General features: G+C 39.8%; 1 protein-coding gene across 3 annotated transcripts in view; it reads right to left on the bottom strand.

Moving 5' to 3' along the window:
• Positions 1 to 19,282, bottom strand: part of Camta (Calmodulin-binding transcription activator) — a 63,300-nt gene extending 44,018 nt beyond the window's left edge. For all 3 annotated transcript variants that reach the window (XM_066731932.1, XM_066731931.1, XM_066731933.1), the window contains exons 1-2: positions 18,773 to 19,282; positions 62 to 470 (exon numbers count right to left, since the gene is read on the bottom strand). In XM_066731932.1, the coding sequence (XP_066588029.1) occupies positions 62 to 292 (231 nt within the window). In that variant the 5' untranslated portion in view covers positions 293 to 470; positions 18,773 to 19,282. The remainder of the gene's footprint in view (positions 1 to 61; positions 471 to 18,772) is intronic.
• Positions 19,283 to 19,571: the final 289 nt, after the last annotated feature.

Here is a 19,571-nt window from a genome sequence, read left to right as displayed (position 1 = left end):
ATGATAAACTTTATGGGCAAAATCGATAAGCTTTGGTTAACCGCGTGGAGGAGGAAATTACCGATGTGGTGATACAGGGGGAGGTGGAAGTGGAAGAAGATCGAACGACGACGATCCTGTTTTGATTGTGGTCGCTGGTCGCGATGCTGGAGACAGCGTGGTTTGCGAGGGTCTCGTGGACACCATTGGAGACGATGTTGGAATTGGAGCCACCGATGGAGGTCTGTCTGATGACCAGGACACTGCCAGCCGGCTCTAAAACCACCACCTGCCTCATCCCCACGCGACCCATTCACCCACTCGAAGACACTCTTTCACTCTTCTCCGAGGACTTGGATTAAATTCTCCTCTCTTTTCCGATATTCCTTTCTCTCTCCCTCTCTCTCTCTCTCTCTCTCTCTCTCTCTCTCTCTCTCTCTCTTTCTCACTCTCTACGTCCAAAGTGTCGAATCGTCCTCGCTTTCCTCATCCTGAAACACACAAATGTATTTATCAATATTCCGCAATTTCTTCCCTCGTTCACGCTGATGCACACTTTTGTCTTTTCCAAAGAAAATCGTTTTAAGTGGAAATGAACAAAATACTTGAGACGTTGGGTCTCATAGGTATACCGACAGGTTAGGTGATTCTCGTATGCGAAATCGGATTTGGAGACACGCTAACAGAGTCTCTATACGTATGCAATTTTGATTACAGTCTCCATTGACGGCTAAGTTCCGGGATAAAAGCATTCAAAATGGCGACATTACAGCGATCAATGCTGGGTGCTCGATAAGACCGGAATTGGGTTACGATGCTTATCTAACTATGAATCCCTAGAAAATTGCATCGATAAGGCGGTGTAACTCAATTTTCGAAAATATGAATTTTATATCAGATTCTAATACCGTGACGAATTTTACACGATATTGGTAGGCCAATATTTTCGGGAAAAAATATTTCAAGCGAAAACCACGTGAAATCAATGAAAAGTCATTTCGCTAAATTTATTAGAAACACTCTTCCTTCCGTTACGACGCATAAATTTCAGGGATCAATTTGCATCGAGGCGAACATAAGCTATTAGGTAAACCTGCTTATCACGGCCAAAAAGATCGAGTTAAGCTCCAAATAAATTTCATGCGAAATCAATAGTAAGATTTAGGGAAGAATCACGAAACTTCTAAGAAGAAATTTTAGGAAACTTCTTATAGACGCTTATCAGAGAAAATAAAGTATTATAGGAAAGTCGCTTATCGCGGTAACCTCTGTAAATAAGCTACAAAAGCCTCGTGTAAATTTTCAATTAATACCTTTGGAAAAATATGATTTTCATAAAGAGATTTGACACGATTGTCCGATGTTTCTTTTAAAAAAAGGAACAAAATGAAGTTAATACGTGTTTTATGCTAGTTTTATGCAAAATCCATAAAAATTCATGTAGTTTTTGGTTATAAAATTTGCGCAACTTTCGAGAAAGGATTGATTTCCGTTAAGAAGATGCACAGCGAGGTTTCCGGGATCAATTTTTACTGGCGATTTAAGAGGATAACCCATTTAGGAAACCTACTTATCACGGCTCGCTCCACGCAATGCTTCTCTTAAGAAATGTACACTTTTAAAATACACGGTATTGCGTGATAAATTGCTCAGACTTGCAAGGTAAGCCGATTTTCGCCATTAAGTGTAAAGCTCGTTTAGAATGTTACGTCAGCTTATTGTACAGTGCACATAACGATTTATGATTGGTCCTGGAATAAACAAAAAAATTATCATCAAGCGATTTAATAAACAACTCATAAAACTACCTGTACTTTTATAAATTCTCGTAATCCTCGCTTCTGCTGATACAACTTTACATACCGTGCATCAACATTACACACTATACAAGCTGAAGACTGAAATCAAAATTCTTAAAATACCAATGCTGGTATTGCGCGAACAAAGAAAAACCTTGTGCCCAGTAACATTCTTCATAATATTAATTAGTAGCTTTTATTGAGAATATTATATTGTAAAACAAAATAACTTTTATAAAAAATTAATTGAATGATTTAATAATTATAATAAGGTAACATTTATTCCATAAATAAACAAAATGCAGTGATCAGTGTTAAAAATATGATTGAGAAAATTTCAATCACCGATCAATCGCTTCATATTTTACACTAATATGTCCATACTTTCAATAAAATATTTGATTGAACATAAATGATGTGTGATTAATATAATAATATTATTTTTAAGCCGTTAATAAATATATAAATATCTGCATTTTCATTTGATTCAATAAATGCAGCAGAAGTGGCAAAGATTGTTATATTATTGAATTATTTATGAAAACTTATTCAAATTGTGCATGCTTATATATCATTACCATGATTAATAAATGAAATGATTCAAAAATGATAAACGCTTATTCGTTGGCTGCGAGGATTTTTATAATAAAATTAAATATCTCAATTAATATTTTGAATAATTATTACATCCTTGAGTATATTGGAATTACCACATAAGAGGGGAAAGGAAATATATAAAAAAATGCTAAAAAATGGGATATCTGTTTAAAAAGGGCTGCAATTGTTCTGTACTAAGGTCAGATTTTTGGGGAATGGTATAGTTACATGCGCCATCAGCTAATGTTCAGCATGGCTGAGTACGTTTTACAGTTAGAAGGATCAGTCACCAATCTACTTGAGCAGGAAGAGAAGTGATGTGTGTGTTAGTGGGAAAAGCAGTTGGTTGTTTCCATAGCGATCCACAGTGATAGTACAGCTTTCAGAGTTAAAGCTCAGACTGTTCGCTACCACCTGCTCGCCCATCCCTTCCCAACTTCTCTGCACCCTTCCCATCACTCTTATACTCACACTATAACGTGTTCCACGATATTAAAACTGTCGTCTTAAAGGATCATCCTACCCCCTCCAACCTTCCCACGTGCTATATCATCCATATTATCTGACATTTTAGTCTCTCTCTCCACACTACTTTTTACCACTTTTCGTCCATTCCTCATCTTTCACGTATATGATCTATCCTTTTTCAATTTTATTGCACTCTCCCCCCCCCCCCCCTTTGATCTTAAAAAATTTGATATCTTTTAATAAATGCTCATCCCATATTCTATTCTCCACTTCTACTCCCACCTATAATTATTCCTGGATTTTTCAGGTTCTCTATCAAACGAGTGCTCTGTATACACACTTTTCTCAATTTTATTATACTCTCTTTCATATACATATAAAATCTAGTTTTTCTTACAGAAACAAATGAACTTTCTATAATACATCTTTAAGACTCTTAGTCACCGTGAGCTTTTTCGTCCCCTACATACCCACACACACACACACACTATCATCCATATACTAATTGACACACTCGCTTATTCTTTCTCTTTCTCTTTCTCTTTCGCCGACTCCCGTGGCTTCTTTCATTTCAGCTCTATTCATATCGACAGTGTCTTTCAAGCATGTCTCGTCCCTCCTCTTACCTTCCGGTTTGCCTCACTTTCGCTTTTGAAGCTCTCTTTCACCGTCTAGGTAAACTTCCCACTCGACCTCGAATCGTCCGCGCGTACCTTCGTGGCTTCCTCAGCGGAGAGAATCGATGGGATTATTTTTACCACGACCAACTGCCTTCTTAGGCTAGCGAAAGCTCCTCGACCCCCCATCCACCGAGATGCTCAGTTTAACCAAGGGATCCTCTCTCAAAGCCTGCATCCACGCCCTTCGAGTTTCATCCCAAACCCACTTGTCACTCCCCAAATCCATCTTGAAATCCCTGGACAGATGTGATTCAAAGAATCATCGAAGCTGCTTACGTATAGGGGACTTCCCTTCAAAATACACAATATTTTCTTACGCGCATTTCTCTACTCTGGAATCAATCCTATACACCGGAGCCTCTGCTTCTTCGCCAACCGACGAGATTCGCGCTGTCGAAATTTTGCAAGTTCGCATAAATCTGTGAAAAGGTGGAAGGAGCAACGAAATTCTCTTGGTCTTTGAAGCGCTTGTTCGATAATCCAGCGAACACGCCACACACACATAGAGGCTCTTTTTTCTATCCAGGCCAAAGCAGCCATTGCTGAACTGGCAAGGCGATTTCCGGCTGGCGGTAACCGCGAACCGAGCCACTCTCGCGTGCTGCAAAGTGGCCTCTAGGTTTATACGATCTCTGAGCACGAAAAAAAAAATGAATATGCGCGGGAATCCAACGAAAATTCATTTTCTACGTCTGTCAGCTCTTCGTTCATGGAGGATCTACCCAAATTCAATTGAATAAAAACATTGCCAATATATTATATAGCTCTATACACTGGAATTCCAATGTAAAGCTCTCCGCTAAGAAAACGCGAAGGGAATATATATATACTATATAAACGATAAATAAATAGAGAGAGAGAGAGAGAGAGAAGAAAGGGGCTACATCAAAAGTCAAGACCTATTTCGCTCGAACGAGGACGCATAAATATCGAGGAAGAACAATATAGTGGGAAGATTTGGTCTATCTAATTTAGCAGCTACGAGCAATTTATAATTTTCCAGTAGAAAAACATGGAATCCTTGAGAGTACTAGGAACGGGTCGCTAGCCAAGTTGGCGAGCTCGCGTGGTTTTACGATAAAGCTAGGAATCGAGAGTGCCTGAGAGAGAAAGGGAGAGGACGGGGGAGGACGAAGAAGAGGTTTTCGATATACAATCTATGATACGCGATTAATCATGCTATAGTGACAAATGGCAGCAGGTTTGTTGGCTTAAGTTTCCAAAAGATAATTCCCATTCCCGGTCAAGTCGGCATTTCCGCTATTAATCATCGAAGATTGGCAAGACTCGCAAGTCGACCGAGTGAAACATTTCGTACTCGGCCGAGTCACTTCTTACGTCCTGACTCTATTTTCTCTCCCTCCATCTTTCTCCATCCAAGCTGCATCTCCCCGTACGTCCTTCTCTCGCTCCTCCTGCAGTCGCGGCTAATTCTATGAGATTCGCGAGAAAACGTTGCCAAGGAACGGGAGCACGCGGTGTTGGGTGTCCACGTTGGCCACCTGCCTTAAGAATGAGACCAAAACAACTCTCGGGCAGATATTTCTCTCTCTTTCTCTACCACACACACACACACAAACGCGCTCATTCTTTCCCCATCTCCCTCGAGTCAACAAGCTTTTATTAACCACACTATAGACACACGCTCGCTGCTGATTTCGATAGTCCACTTTTCCCCGCACCGTCAGCGATTAATTTCACCTTCCCTCAGCAAACTCTATTTTTATCCACCTTCTCGTTCCCTCTCGATCCTTCTCCAACTTTCAAGATTTTTCCAATTCCCTTCCCCAAGGAATCTCCATACACAGGATTTCGTACTCTCCGTGCATTCTCGTTCCATATCTAAAGCGGAGATAATGCCAGGAAGGAAATTCAAGAATTCACTTTTCAAGGTAAGTTTATTAGACGTTTTATATATATATATATATATATTGTTGCAAAACGAATGCCAGGGAATTTTATCCATTTGCTGGATATTTATCTGACCTTATTAGAGGAATGCCAGAGAAGATTTCGCGCGAGTTTTCCGTATATCGAAATTCATTTCTAGCAGGCTGCAGGGATATTTATTCGCGCTCGCGTTTTAATAAGACTGTGGCATTCGAGAGAGTCGACCGGGTATCGCAGCGTCAGCCTCAAGAAAGCGAAATACGATTATCCGCCAAGCTGAAATGGAGAGCATTAATTCACGGCATTGTTTTGCCCTCGGTGAACATCGCTTTGTGCTCCGAGCAAAAGCGTGTACACGCCTCTCGTTCGTCGTATCGACTGCTATGTGCCAGAAAAGAATATAAAACACTTGGAAACTGGATCGCGCCGGTATTGCGCGCACGCGCGTGTTCAGTGTCAACAAAAGACTATCGAAAGAATATCGGAAGATGAAAGGAGCGAGAGTCCTCGATGCGCTATTATTGCACAGCTCGCAATGTACATATATACACATATATGTATAATATAGGAGAACGGTGTTATAATGTGTCGAGTGATGGGATCGTTACTTGGCGAAAGCGTGCGTCGTTTCTCGGAATGGAATTTGCTTAAAGTGTTTTGAAATGGATGGGAGATGGATGGAGTCCGCGATGAGAAATGTTAGAATTGCATTTCCTGGAGGGAAGGCAACGCGTGACGTTGGTGGCAAGTCGAAAACAGCCGGGGATCACGCGAAGAGAAGACACGAGTCCAAGTAGCCATGTGTTGGCGAGATTCAACCGAGGATATACGATACTTATTCCTTACTCTATATATCCAAGGGAATATACGAATCAACTGTTTCATAAATGATCAATTAGTTAATCCCGTGTTTAATAAAGCACTCGTTTCGACCAATAATCTCTATTTTTATCTCCCCTCTAGGAATAGCGTTGAGAAAAAATAGGATTTTTCAAAGAATCGAATTAGGATAAGCTTTGACAAATATACACGAGGAGAAGGATCACGTGACAGTAATTAGTTGTTCGTGCTCTGTTATTTTTGAAGCGACCTGTAGATGGAACGAGAGTCGATCGAGACGGTTCAGAAATGGAAAAGCAACGACTCTCATGACCCAATTAATTAAATTGGCTCGTTCCAGCGAGTATAATCAGCGACCTATGCGACAAATCTAATTAAAATAATAATTAATCGATCCAAGGTTTTGTCACTTTTGTTGCAACGGACTGTGGATGGTAAGAAAAAATTCACTGTACTCTCAGGTGGAATGAGTCAACTGGGCATCGACCATCTACAAATGGCAAGCAACAGCTTCGACGACCGTATTAATTAAATTGACGCGATCGTTCGTGCGCGAGTGTGTCTGTGTGGGTGCGCGCAAGTGACACGTGGAAAGAACAAAAAATTAGCAGTCTGCTACATTATCCTCTTTGCGAGTATAAAAATTCCCCTTATTGAAAGAACCAACGCGTGTTCTATAAAAGGAAAGATCCAATCGATCATTGATAATTATAAGTTAATTATTATTATCAATCAAGCGTTAATTATTCGCTATTCTCAATATTAAAGGAGGTAAATTACACGAGTTGTCCCGTAGTTACGTTACAAATTTTACGAGAGAGAGAGAGAGAGAGAGAGAGAAAGAGAGAATCTTTTCAGTATTCTCCTCGCTCGACTTCGATATAGCATCCACGCCTGTTTTTCTTCTCCCTCCTTTGTATCAATACTTCTATATCCGATTCTATTCTCAGTGCTCCTTCTCGCGCCTGTGTTTTTACACTTTTGCATGATTTATAGCTCGATCGTGAAGTGGCAAAATTTTCCTTCCAATGAAACTGCGCCGAGTCTCGCGCGACTATTTAGATGCGAAAATTATTTCGCATCTGCAGAAAAATGCCGAAACACGAGTTTTCGGCGCGTATACAAATTCGCGAATGCATCTCAATGCGTAAATATACCTATATATATATGTATGTTTTCGTACTAGAAACGTTTCGTATCTGGCATTAAACGAATTTCAGCGGAAGATATTGCGAGACTTTACATCGACTGCTGTATAAGAATTCGTGCGCGGAACGCTTATTTCGTCGGTGCAATGAAGAACAATTGAAAATTCCCCTGTCGAATAATTCTGGGTTGTTAAATTAAAGCTGGAATGTCGCTGCTGTTTCGTCATTAATAGTTGTTTAGTCGGACAAATTAGGAATAGCATACGTAGGACACGGGACTATTAGCCCTGCAGTCGTTTAAAGAGAGAATAAATTTTTATGACTAACGAGCGATAATCTTGGAAAATTACGATGAAGAAGCATCGTATTTTCCGTGATAAGCGGGACTGCGAGATCGTGTTTTGCGCAGGTTACAGCACGCGAGGCTCGTATATTCCACGGCGAGGCGCGCTATCTGCCGGCTAAACAGATTTAAGCAGTTCGTAAATAGTGCGCTTTACTATGAGACACAAGTGCGCGCGTCCTTCAATCTTCTTATCGGCGAAAAAGTTTGAAGCTCGGAGCTTTTCAGCGATAAACGGGGCTACGATTCGCCGCGGTGAAAACTCCGGGCGAATTGTCGTGCAGGAAGCATCATCGCGATAATGCAAAGCGAGTTTGGGACCTCGCTAGCCAGGCTAAATCATTGGGAGGCGACGTTTTCAGAGGAATTACGTCGTAGGCAAGACGAAGCCTGCATCTCCGAGAACTTGCAACAGCTTAATTTACGACGCGAGAGCTCGCATAAAGGACTCTCGGAAAGCTACTTACTTTCGACCAAAGTGTCGCGAAATACCTCGATAAGATCTCCTTGTGGAACGTTCCTCGGTGTAAATAAATCGTTTCCGCGCGATAAATACGCGAAAAACCGATGCTTCGTGATATTTTATTAACGATATTATATACATCATTAAGGCGGATTTCGGGAGGATCGGCTTCTCGCGCGAGAATGGATCGACTCTTCGAGGAGCGAGAAGTTTAATCGAGCGTTGATTGGCTTTAACGAACGAGCGGAGCACTTATACTTATATAGTTTGCCCCGATGCTAGTAAAGCAATCAGTGACGAAATAATGCGAGACGACGAATTTTCCATTTAATTTCCCGTTGATTAACGTTTGACTATTACGACGTGAAAAATAAGTTGAAAGGAAATTGCAGCGTTCCGTAGTCATTGTAGGCTCCTAACCAGTTTAACGACCGATGGAAGAGCTCCCCCATGGGGCGCTGCTATCTCTCTCTCTCTACTCCCCCTCCCTCCCCCTACCCCTCCCCCTTTTCCTTCCACTCCAAGCTATTTTACAAAGGAAGACAATCTACGAGGAATTTCGTTATAGCCCAACGTATCTGACCGTCTCCTGCACCCTCCTCCAGCTTGTATACAATCCAACTTGGCACCCCTGCCTTTGAGAACCACTGACCCGATTCTCAACACACTACCCCATCCCCCCTCCCTCTCTTATCACCCTTACAGTTCCCACTCCTTTCGACTCAACGCCGTGAAAAACGTTAGATGCGAGGAGGAGAAAGTCTCTCTCTCTCTCTCTCTCTCTCTCTTGCGGCGATGGCACCCAAGAGAAGGGCAGAAAACTCTAGTTCCTATTTTCCGCGATAATAGACCTTTAATTGTGGAATGTTATCGAAGCGTGACCATTTGAGGCGCTTATTCCCTCATTGGCGATTGTTAATGTAAGGGAGGTTTTCCTAAAATAAGAAATAAGAAAAAAGGCTGATTTATTTTCTTTGAGAACCACTGACCCGATTCCACGAATTCTCCACTCTCTATATATGCTTCTCCAGCGTAAAATCAAGAGAAACTGGAGGGTGATTCGTTCGATAGGGACCGTACTTGAAATAATAAAAATATAAAATTTAGAACGTCGTAGTTTCTTGAGGTAGTATCTATCGATCGTCTGGAAAGCTGGAAGGCTTTAACAGTAATGTACGATAAGAAAAGACATTTGCTTTTTGCTTCGTTTTAAATTTTTAGTTAAAGATTTCAGGTTTGAAAAGATACGTTTACCGAGTCTGAGGCTCTTCTTGAGGGATTTGAATGTGTGTAGATCATTGTCTCTCTGAGAACCACTGACCCCGTTTCTCGCACGTCTCCCAAGTTTCCTTCTCTTTTTCAGCGAAGCCCCGAGGCATGAATTTTGAAAAGCACCAGCGTTACCTTCCGACTTGTTAGCAATTCACGAAAACCGATGGACCCTTCGCTCAGCTTCAGCTCGACCTCCTCAAGATCGACGTTTCGAGCATAAAGAAAACGTTTGCCTGTATTGAACTCAGCCGGAAGAAGCTCCGAGGCTGACTTCCTGAAATTTCACCAATCTCACTTTAGGAATTGGAATTTCTGTCGAAAGCTCCGAGGATATCGATGAAAACGCTAACCGTGAAACGAAAACCCATACGGGCCGTTGAATATATTTTTACAAATGTAGAATATCGTCCGTGAAATAAAAAGTATTTTCAGACTCTCCGGAGGGACAGTGAGATTTTCAACAAACTTTTGTACAAGAATAAATAAGGATAGTGGGGTCGTGTGGAAATAATTAGAGAGTAATAAACAATGTAAAATGTATATCTATATATATATATATATATATATTTATCCAAGGTAATATGAATTTTAGGTCGGTGTGAGACGCTCCTCGGTGATAATGGCCACAACCAACATTAACCCTGCGCGTATATAGTCGAGATTTGCTTTAATCAGAATTTTAGCATCCAGTCGAGATATAATTCGGTGAGAATAACATCTGGGTCGAAGGTCGACCCCGATCCATTATAATCGAAATCGCATTTTCCTCGGGGAGTGGAGGACTTTGAATTTTAAGAGGCACACACACACACACACACATACAAGCGAGAAGCAAAATGGGAAAAAGAAGAGGAAGTTCGAACGTGCGCGAACCAAACGCGACTTCTTGCTTTTTTCCATGCCGGAAATGCATTCGAGCTTATTCTTTCTTTATTTGCCTGTATGTCACTTTCCAAAAAGCCACCGACCCAGTTTCCTTCTTGGAGCAGGTGCCCGAAGAACTCGATACGTGCCAACAATTCGAACAACAATTAAGGCCTGGTCTGGAATATTTGCCCAAGCCAGAATCTCAAGATTTTTCTTTCAAACCTCGCTAGCATATACGACCATCGAAACATCCGCAGCTTACAATATTTTCCTTTCCGAAACAGTTATTGGATATAATTGGATTTTACTGGACTATGTACGTATGCAGCTACATCGTTAGAAATTCGAGTAGAGACAATTATAGAACTGTATGGACAATTATTAATAGCGATAGATAGATGTATATATATATAGGTAGAGCAACTTGCAAGTAGAATCGAGTTAGGCGGTTTTCCAATCGGAAGCTAAACGGAAAATTCGAGATAAATTGTCTTTGAATGACCTGGGAAGATGAAGAGCGAAATGGTTGATGCAGTAATTTCCGCATTCCGAGGTACAAACGACGCCACAGGAAATTGATCGATTGCGAATTAAGGGCCAATTATTTTGTTTAGAGAAAAACCACCGTCTGCCATTATCAATCCAGCAACAAACTTTCTTTGCTCCTTTAAAATGGGTCAAAAGAGAAAAAGAATAAAAACTCTTTTCACACGGGTTAAAGTCTAAGAAAACCGTCGTAAGACCAGTGACATCTATCGTCGAATACGTACATCGCGAAAGCTCATTAGTTGAAAATTGCCTTAATAAAAAATGAAATTAAGGGGAAGTGAAAAATGACTGTGGCACCGTATGATGACAATTTTTTTTAAACTCCCATAAAAAATAAAAGCCGTAAACCTTAAGGTTGCAAAGCAGTAATTATGATCTTGTTGAGGGAAGAATGACGTTTATAGGCTAGTTTTCTTCTTCACTCGCCATTATAAGCGACATTGCGATTTTCAGGCATCGTTAAAATTGTTATTAGTCGTTCTGCGACGAGGTTCGGCAAAATTTAATAAACAGTTTTAGTGGAATTTGTTCTAGCTGGGAAGGTAATGGGAAAATAAGGAGCTTGAATAAATAATTACATCATAAGGGACGTGAATATATAAGAGCGATTTATTCAGTATTTGTAAAGAAGGAATAGAGGAGGGTGAGTAAGCTCGTCAAGAGTGCTAGCCCAACTGAAACTGCGTCAGATTTCGACATTCTCCACTATGATGTACGATGACGTCAGTCAACATTAGAAAATGCATTCATCACAAAAGTCGAAAACTATGTTGGCCTACAGTACCAACAATGGTGCACAATATGCAAATTGACTGAGTTACAAACTAACCTTCATTGTCCAATACGAATGCTTGTATACAAGTATGCGCATTCAATAATTAAATTTCTCTTAAAACCGAACGCTGCAAGTCCTCCGAGTTGGAGAATTAACGACAATCGTAAAAAAGAAACGACAAACTTTTTATGAACTTGTTAACTTTTTATAATATACATGTAACAATAAGAACTATTAAGTGGAAAATTTAATTATAAAATGGAATATTACAGAGGCCGCTACACAAATGTTTGGTACTCGAAGGATAAATAAATATTGAGCACGTGCTGCACTAATGAAAGAGAGATTTGCGCGATTAAAAGATTAATTGGAGCAAAACTGTGGAGAAGCAAGTGAGGTGAAAGGTGAGATTTAATTTGGGGTAGCGCGAAATTTAATGGATAAAGGGTATAAATGTGGAAAGATGGATTAGTTAAAATCCAGTCAAGACTTCCTGTACTTAAGCGAGGTCATGGTAGTGGTGGCCCAGTGTAGGTATGACGTCAGCAGAGCACTGCCATTTCTGTGTTGGTGCGCGTAAGACCGTATTTAAAACTGGATATTCGCGTACGTACGTGATAGTACATTGGGGAATACGTATATATATCTTCAAACTATGTTCCTATCCGTTTACATAAGTATGCATTTGTATATGAATCTCCAATAGCTGCAAGATTTGTATTCTAGCCCCAATCAATTTTTAAAGCGACCAGATATAAGAGAAATAACCAAGAATAAACCCTCGAATAAACCTTGTAGAAATGGACGTCGTCTCCTTTATCTCTAGGCCAAATACCATTTCACTTTACGATTATTATCACCGGAAATATATACGCAAGGGACTGTAACAAATAATTAATAAATGTCTCGAAATTGTTTGAGAATTATTTATGCATCCGCGTGTATAGCCGACGCGGAAATGTGTCAGCACTATTATCGAGTGCCATTATATCTTATCACTGAAATTATTTTATCCTTAGTCAATTTTTGCTTCCATATGCTTCTTTCGTACTAACAATTATTTTACACGCAGCTTTACATGTAAAAATAATGCGTCCAAGTATTTTTTTTTTGTAAAAATTATCGTTAAAATTAAATGTAGTTAATCGTCTCTTAGTTTAAGTCACCGGTATAGGCATTGTGCCATTTGGGAGCAAAAATCAGCGTTCCCTCGATTTAATGGACCAGCACTCTTATAAATTTTAATAATAGAGTTGTGAATTTTAATATCTTTGAAGAAGCACAATTTTTGCTCGACCCAGACTAATCGTTCCGTCGTATCAATAAAATCCTGATGCAATAAAATGCATCTAAAGAATTAGTCGAGGTAATTATTTAAAAGTGTTTGAATATCTTTCTCGACTAATGAAGATGTCCCTTTGGAGTTTACTGCCCATGGCAGAGGGGTTGACGCTTTTATTTCGCAATCGGAGAGAATTGGCCGTATCGGCGAAAGCGTATATAACGCGTGATTCAATTAGAACAACGAGATTAGTAGGGTCCACGATCGCACTTATATTAACGCGCTCACGAGATTAATGGTACGGCCTGACCATTTTGCTCCGAACCAACACAGATGCCTTTTCCAAGCCCAGAGGTCACGAAAATGCTTTAAACGGATCGGCGACTAAATGACGTCATCGCGCGATAAAAACAAAACCCAACAACAGTAAAAACTTGCCCGTGTCGATTCTGCTCGAAACATGCGATTTCAAGGTACGCGGAACAATCGCCACGCGGAGACTCTTATAAATATCAAATTTGCCTTCCATAAAGTTAAATTTAGAAGGAACCAGGGCGAACGTAACAAACGAAAATACGTATGGAATTCGAACAATATCAGCTCGACATTTTCCAGAAATTGTTTATATCGTTGTTGCACTATATACCCTGTCGCTTCTGCAGCTTTTTTCTCTCGGTTGAAAACCTTTTTACAAACGCTTCTCCACGCGTTTTGCATTTCTCTGTTTACGCCAATCACCCTGCAGTGGTCCTGCAGGTCAAGCTGAATGAGAGGATATTTTGGACGAAAATCAAATGATTGGTGATTGAAACAATCAGGGAACTGGAATTTTTTCCTCCTCTCTCGTTTTACATTTAGTTCGCAGTCTTCGAATTCTATACATATATATATATATATGTAATATGATTGAAGAAGGAAAATAGGTGAAAGAGTTATATTCTGGACAAATTGAGAGATACAGATGCGAACATAACGAAGCGTTAATTTCACGTTTCGTCCCCTTTTTTCTCGCAATGATGTCACGTATCTCGCGTCGCTTATAGCTCCCGACGTTTTAACCAGTAATTATGTTAGAGCAGCACGCGGTTAACCATGCAACGTTTCCTCTCATTGATCCAACCATCCGACGTAGGGAGCCACGAATTCCTAACACGAAAACTAGCAATTTCAGCGAGCGTTCAAAACGTGGAAAGTACTTACGTAGTTCCCAGTGACCTGTTCCGCCCATTCAGTAATTACATACGTAATTACATGTCTAAATGCTTATTTCAAACACCTCACAGAATGGGGGGAGGGTTGTGTTTTCGTTCTATCCTATCTTCCCATCCGAAATTTCTGGCCTCGTTAATTAAACATTGCCGTTAAAAGTGTGTGTGTGAGAGAGAGAGAGAGAGAGAGAGGGAGGAAATTCACGAACCAACCCCTTTTAACGCAAAACAAACAAACTTGAGAAGAACGAGAATTATTTTAATCGACAAATTTTTATAACGGAAAATAAAGCTTCTTTTTTTTAATCAAACACCCCCCGTGTCGCAAAGCAAATATCGTGACGAGAAACGAGAGGAAATTGTTCCACCGCCCTTTTCAGTCAACCAGCAAATTCGAAGAGAGAGCAATATTTCAAGCGACAAATTTTCCCAGCGAGGAATAAGTTTTTCTATTTTAACCTATTTTAATAAAAAAAATTGACCTGTAAATAAATAACGTGCCGACGGATCGGAGAAAATTGTCAAATTATTTGCGACAAGCTGGTGAAGCTCGAATTGTGTGAAATATTTCTGTACATTTCAGGTTTATGTAGAATTCATCAATTTTTATAAAAGCTGCATTCTTGTATCTCACAGTGCAATAATTAAAACAGAAGCAAAATATGATCGAGAGTCAAATTTTCATTTATTGTTGTATTTTGAATAGTGGGTGGGAGAGGAGAATCCGCGTAAAAAATGACAAAGCAGATTTCTACCAGAGTATCATTATTATTCACCAACTGTTTTTTTTTTATTATCTCTCCGCACGTGGCTAAGCTGCACATCGTTTTTCTCCACTTTTGGATTTTCTCGGCTCATTCGCATCGCGACACTGCCGAATGCTAATATAATGAAAAAATGTTGCCAACGAGCATCCAATTTTTACCACAAGCGTGAATTATTATGTTAAATTGTAGCATCGTAATTAAATTAAATCAACTTTTAAATCCGTCCTGGAATAATACATAAATATAAATAAATGAATGAATTAAATTCGATACAAAGTAAAATAACATGCTAAAATATACCAATTTTTATTCGTAGACTACAAATTACAATAACACAACGGTTCGTCAAATCTTGCTTAATTAAACTAAAATTTAAGTACGTCCATTCATGACTCTTTAATACAAAGTAAAAGACGACTCTCTCGTTGACCTAATGCGTGCCTTTACCCCTGAGTACATATATATATATATATATAATACTACAGGCTGGGCATGGATTAAAGAAAATGTAAGTTTCGATGAAGAATAGAATAAAAGAGAGAGAGAGAGCAAGGTATAAAATATTAATTTAATTAAATTGTACAAGTTATTAATGGTATATACGAGGTTAACGAACCGTCGTTGCGTGCGAAGGTTGGCTCACTCGCGCAAGTCAGTGTTTTTTCCATTCTCCCCTTTTAACCTGGCCATTGATTTTTTTCGACATCCTTTTTAACGCTGCCCCGTTGTGCTTTCGCCTGTTGATTTTCTCCCGTTGATTCGTAAAACTCTCGATGGTCCAATTCATCACTGCTCCGGACGTAACTCGCATTGGCACAATTAGGTTTCCTTAAGGGGGATTACGCATGGCTTCTAACTAACATAAGTAAACGTGTGCGTCCTCGGAATCGTGCAAAGCCACCTCCTCTGGATGCTCAAAGCTCAAACTCGAATCTCCCCGACAACTTTTAATCGATCCTGGCGACCCATAAAAAGAGAGCAGCTCTCATCCATATCCAGCCGTGCAGCCCGGTACGATCGATTCCTCATCGTCATCGTCGGTGCTGGTCGATTTATCCAGCCACGAGAACCAAATGTAAAACAGCATCCTCGATTGCCTTCCGCAAGCTTACCATGCTCATTCCTTACAGTACGTTACGTCAAACCCTAATCAAACATTGGAAGTCCAAGCGATTTCTCTCTTCTTATCGCTAAAGAAACTCGCCAAATACCGTAAATTCAAGAAGGACGTTGGACTGTACTTCGTGTTGCCTTTTTTATTCGCTTTATAATAATAATAGTGTTGTGGAATAGAGGCAATATTTTTCACGCTAATTTGAGAATAATGGAAATAGTTACGAGTACTGCATATCATTAAAATATTCTAAAATGCTACTTTTTGCCTCTTATCGTTCAAAGAAACTTTGTTAAATAGAAAGAATGTTGGACTATGTACGTTAGTGAATTTTTATTTTAGTGATTATAGCGTTATGGAATTGATACAATATTTTTTTATGATAATTTCGAAATAAATCGTATAGTTACGGGTGATTAAATAATTCTTTATAGGGCAATAATGGCTAATCGAAATTTAAAGTCGAAGCAAGAGTATATACGTATTTAAGACGATAAGCTTTTAACAGCGTTAGATAAATTAATTGGATCACAAAAGCCCGAATGTGATCTAGCTGAAAGAGATAAGGAAGAGGGAGGAGGTTGGAAAAGCTCGGGGAAGTAAACGGCGCCATTTTGGCTATTAATGAATTTTTTCATTATAGCAGATTGGCCAATTGCGAGCGAATGGATTGTATAGCGCTGCTAAATGTGTGTGAGCCACAGCTACACAGCTCTACTACTACTACTATTACTGCACTATTATACATGAGAAGTGTGCAGTCATCCAGTTGGTCCATCGAATTAACGATAATCGATTAGCTGGTTGAGATAATAGAATAGAGGTCGGTTCATAACTCGAACTTCATTCTGATTTTGATCGTGTGGTAATAATGTGTAATCGCCGGGCAAATCCTTGTTGACCCAATATGTGCCTCGGTGTTGAGAAATTCCTCAAATCACAAACCAATGGCCAAGCGAATTACATTAGTTTGAAAAAATTTTTTGTGCTAGTAGGAATGGTATAAATCGACATCGAGCTTTCACACTTTGTCTACAGTTTCTAAAATAGCGACTATAATACCGCGGCCGATCAAGAAAGATCTGCGGTGGGAATAAAGCAATCGAGGGACCCGTAATCGATAAAATAAAAACACACGATAGAACGTTTAATTTCCAATGGAAACGTGTAGCCGTAGGCAGAAAGCCTATCTTGATAAGAGCTGATTATAACGTTACCCAGATACTACTGGTCTACCGGTGCTTTCTACAACGCGTCGATATTTTACGGTTTGCCTGTTATTGTTTCCTGTTACTCGGGGAATGACACCGTTTCCCACCAAGAGCGGAAGCAATCGAGCATCGGCGAAGAGTGGCGAAGAATGACAAAGTTCCTCTCACGACTTTTCACTTCTCGAACCTTACAAACAATCTCTTCTTGCTTGAATGAACAAAAAAAAACAATCAATTTATACAGGATTAAATTTTTTATTTTAAAATGTATGCAATGCCTTTACAATTTATTTTAAGCTACGATTTATAGGCTTTCGTGCAAGGGGATGATGCCGTATCCCGCTAAAAACGAATAAGTAGTAAAATTAGAAACGAATCCGGCATGATTCCTTAGAGCCTTTACCTGTTTTTAACATTGCCAAGATCATTGATAGCAACTTGTATCCCGATCTGTCCAAACTTCTTTTGTACATAATTGACGGGGGATTAAGAAATCGCCACGTAAATATTTATTGCCAAGGAGCAAAGATAGTGTAGGAACATATTTACAAAGGTAAAGAACGAATTGGTAGCTATTCGCTTCTGTTTGGATTCTTAGCTGCTCTCTGGCAACTTTTAATGGTCGTTCTAACGTGATTTGTTTCCGTTGAAGCAGTCAAACTTGGTCCATGAATATAAACGAATAATTTTATTTCCTAAAATCGAACAAATAGAAGGGAAAGAGTTTATTTTGTTCATTAAAAGGTCTACACTTGTGACTGAAAATAAACAAAGTTTATATTTATACAACATATTTACGGTTCGATAGATTTTAAAAGACCTATAGCATTGACACGATAGTAAACAAAGCACTAGCGACTATTTTTATTAATTCAAGACTGTTGTTATCGGAATAACGAATGGCATATTAAAGTGTTAAAAGAAACAAGTAGATAATGTTACTAATTTAGCAATAAAAACGCAGCAAAGATATGTTATTGAAACGGCACGACAGCTCAAGTACAGCATTGTTAAAAAGGAAAGGACGTGGTGGGTTGAGGAAATGAGAATAAAAAAGAGTAGGAGGAGACTGGAGCAATCCCCAGCGCAATTTCACGAATGCAAGCATGCATAGAAAGCAGCGAAATTGTTAATACGTTCCTTTATGCCAGAGAGCGGCGGGTTTACGGTATGCACTAAAAATAGCGGCACCCATAAAACTGTCCGGTGAGAATCGCCACGAGCCCCGACGACGTGGCGTGCAGAATTCAAGAACGTGAGCAGTGAATCGTTAAAGACAAACCATCCGCTTACTGTCGGAATTCGAACAAGTCTAGTCAGAACCTCGTGGTTCCGTTAAGAAAACTCGGTCAATGGTCATTTTCCGATCGGAGCAGCGAACGCAATGCTATATAGGCAAATCGAATGAAAATGTAGAAAGGAGGTCGCTGATATAGTGTTGGAGGGTTGCGAAGACGTTGGTTTGATTCAGGTTGATTTTTTCTGATATATCGGTAAGACGGTGCCTGAATTATACTTACTAATTTGCCTCGAGTGACAGAAGGTCTGTATTCCGTGTCAAGGAGGCTCATCTTGAATGGATGACACGCATGAACGTGACACTCTCGGCCAGTTTACGAAAGCACTGGAGCACCGTGTTAGGGACGCGCATCACTTCACCTGCGGGCCCGGGCCGAGTCACTGATGATTTTCACGCCGAAATTCGTTTAATAACGCATACCTGCGCCCACAGCCGAGCCTTGGAATCCATGACAGATACGAACACGATTGAGACAGCCGACCGCATGCGCCGGCACAACCAGCAGAAGTCACTGCCACACACCACACTCTTCATACTCCTTACCACCACTAGTTACCACAGTCCTATGGGAATAACACAAAATAGAAGCTTCACAGACGTGTAAGTAGGTACTCCTCATTGGAGCGAAGGAATGTGCCGCCCTCGACGGCAAGTATACAAACCTTCTCGGCGGAAACATTTCAAAAGTTCGGACTTCGTAGTAGAAGAGAAAAAATGCAGACATCCTTGCAATAAAATCATACACTACAATTTTTTTTTTAAATTCAAGGAAATTTTGTATTAGCATTTTAATTCACTTTTGATACCAGTAATAAATCTATACGCTTTAGAAAATGTAATATTGATTAAATGCTACGGAGTAGTAGAAAAAGTTAGTAGGGTAAGCCCGAATCTATCTTTATCTACTCCTGACGTAAAATGGAAATTTCTATTGTTCATGAACAAAGCAAAGATAAATCTTGTTTCCGAAACCTTATGAAATATTCTAATATCTAATTTTAATCTTAAAGGTGACGTCA

The sequence above is a fragment of the Prorops nasuta genome, unplaced genomic scaffold (genome assembly GCF_024137725.1).
Source record: "Prorops nasuta isolate Cenicafe-Biocafe unplaced genomic scaffold, Cenicafe_Pnas_1.2 PNAS00009, whole genome shotgun sequence".
In the NCBI taxonomy this organism is placed as follows: domain Eukaryota; kingdom Metazoa; phylum Arthropoda; class Insecta; order Hymenoptera; family Bethylidae; genus Prorops; species Prorops nasuta.
Note: the sequence above shows the minus strand (reverse complement) of the source record. Positions and strands in the feature narration are given on the sequence as shown.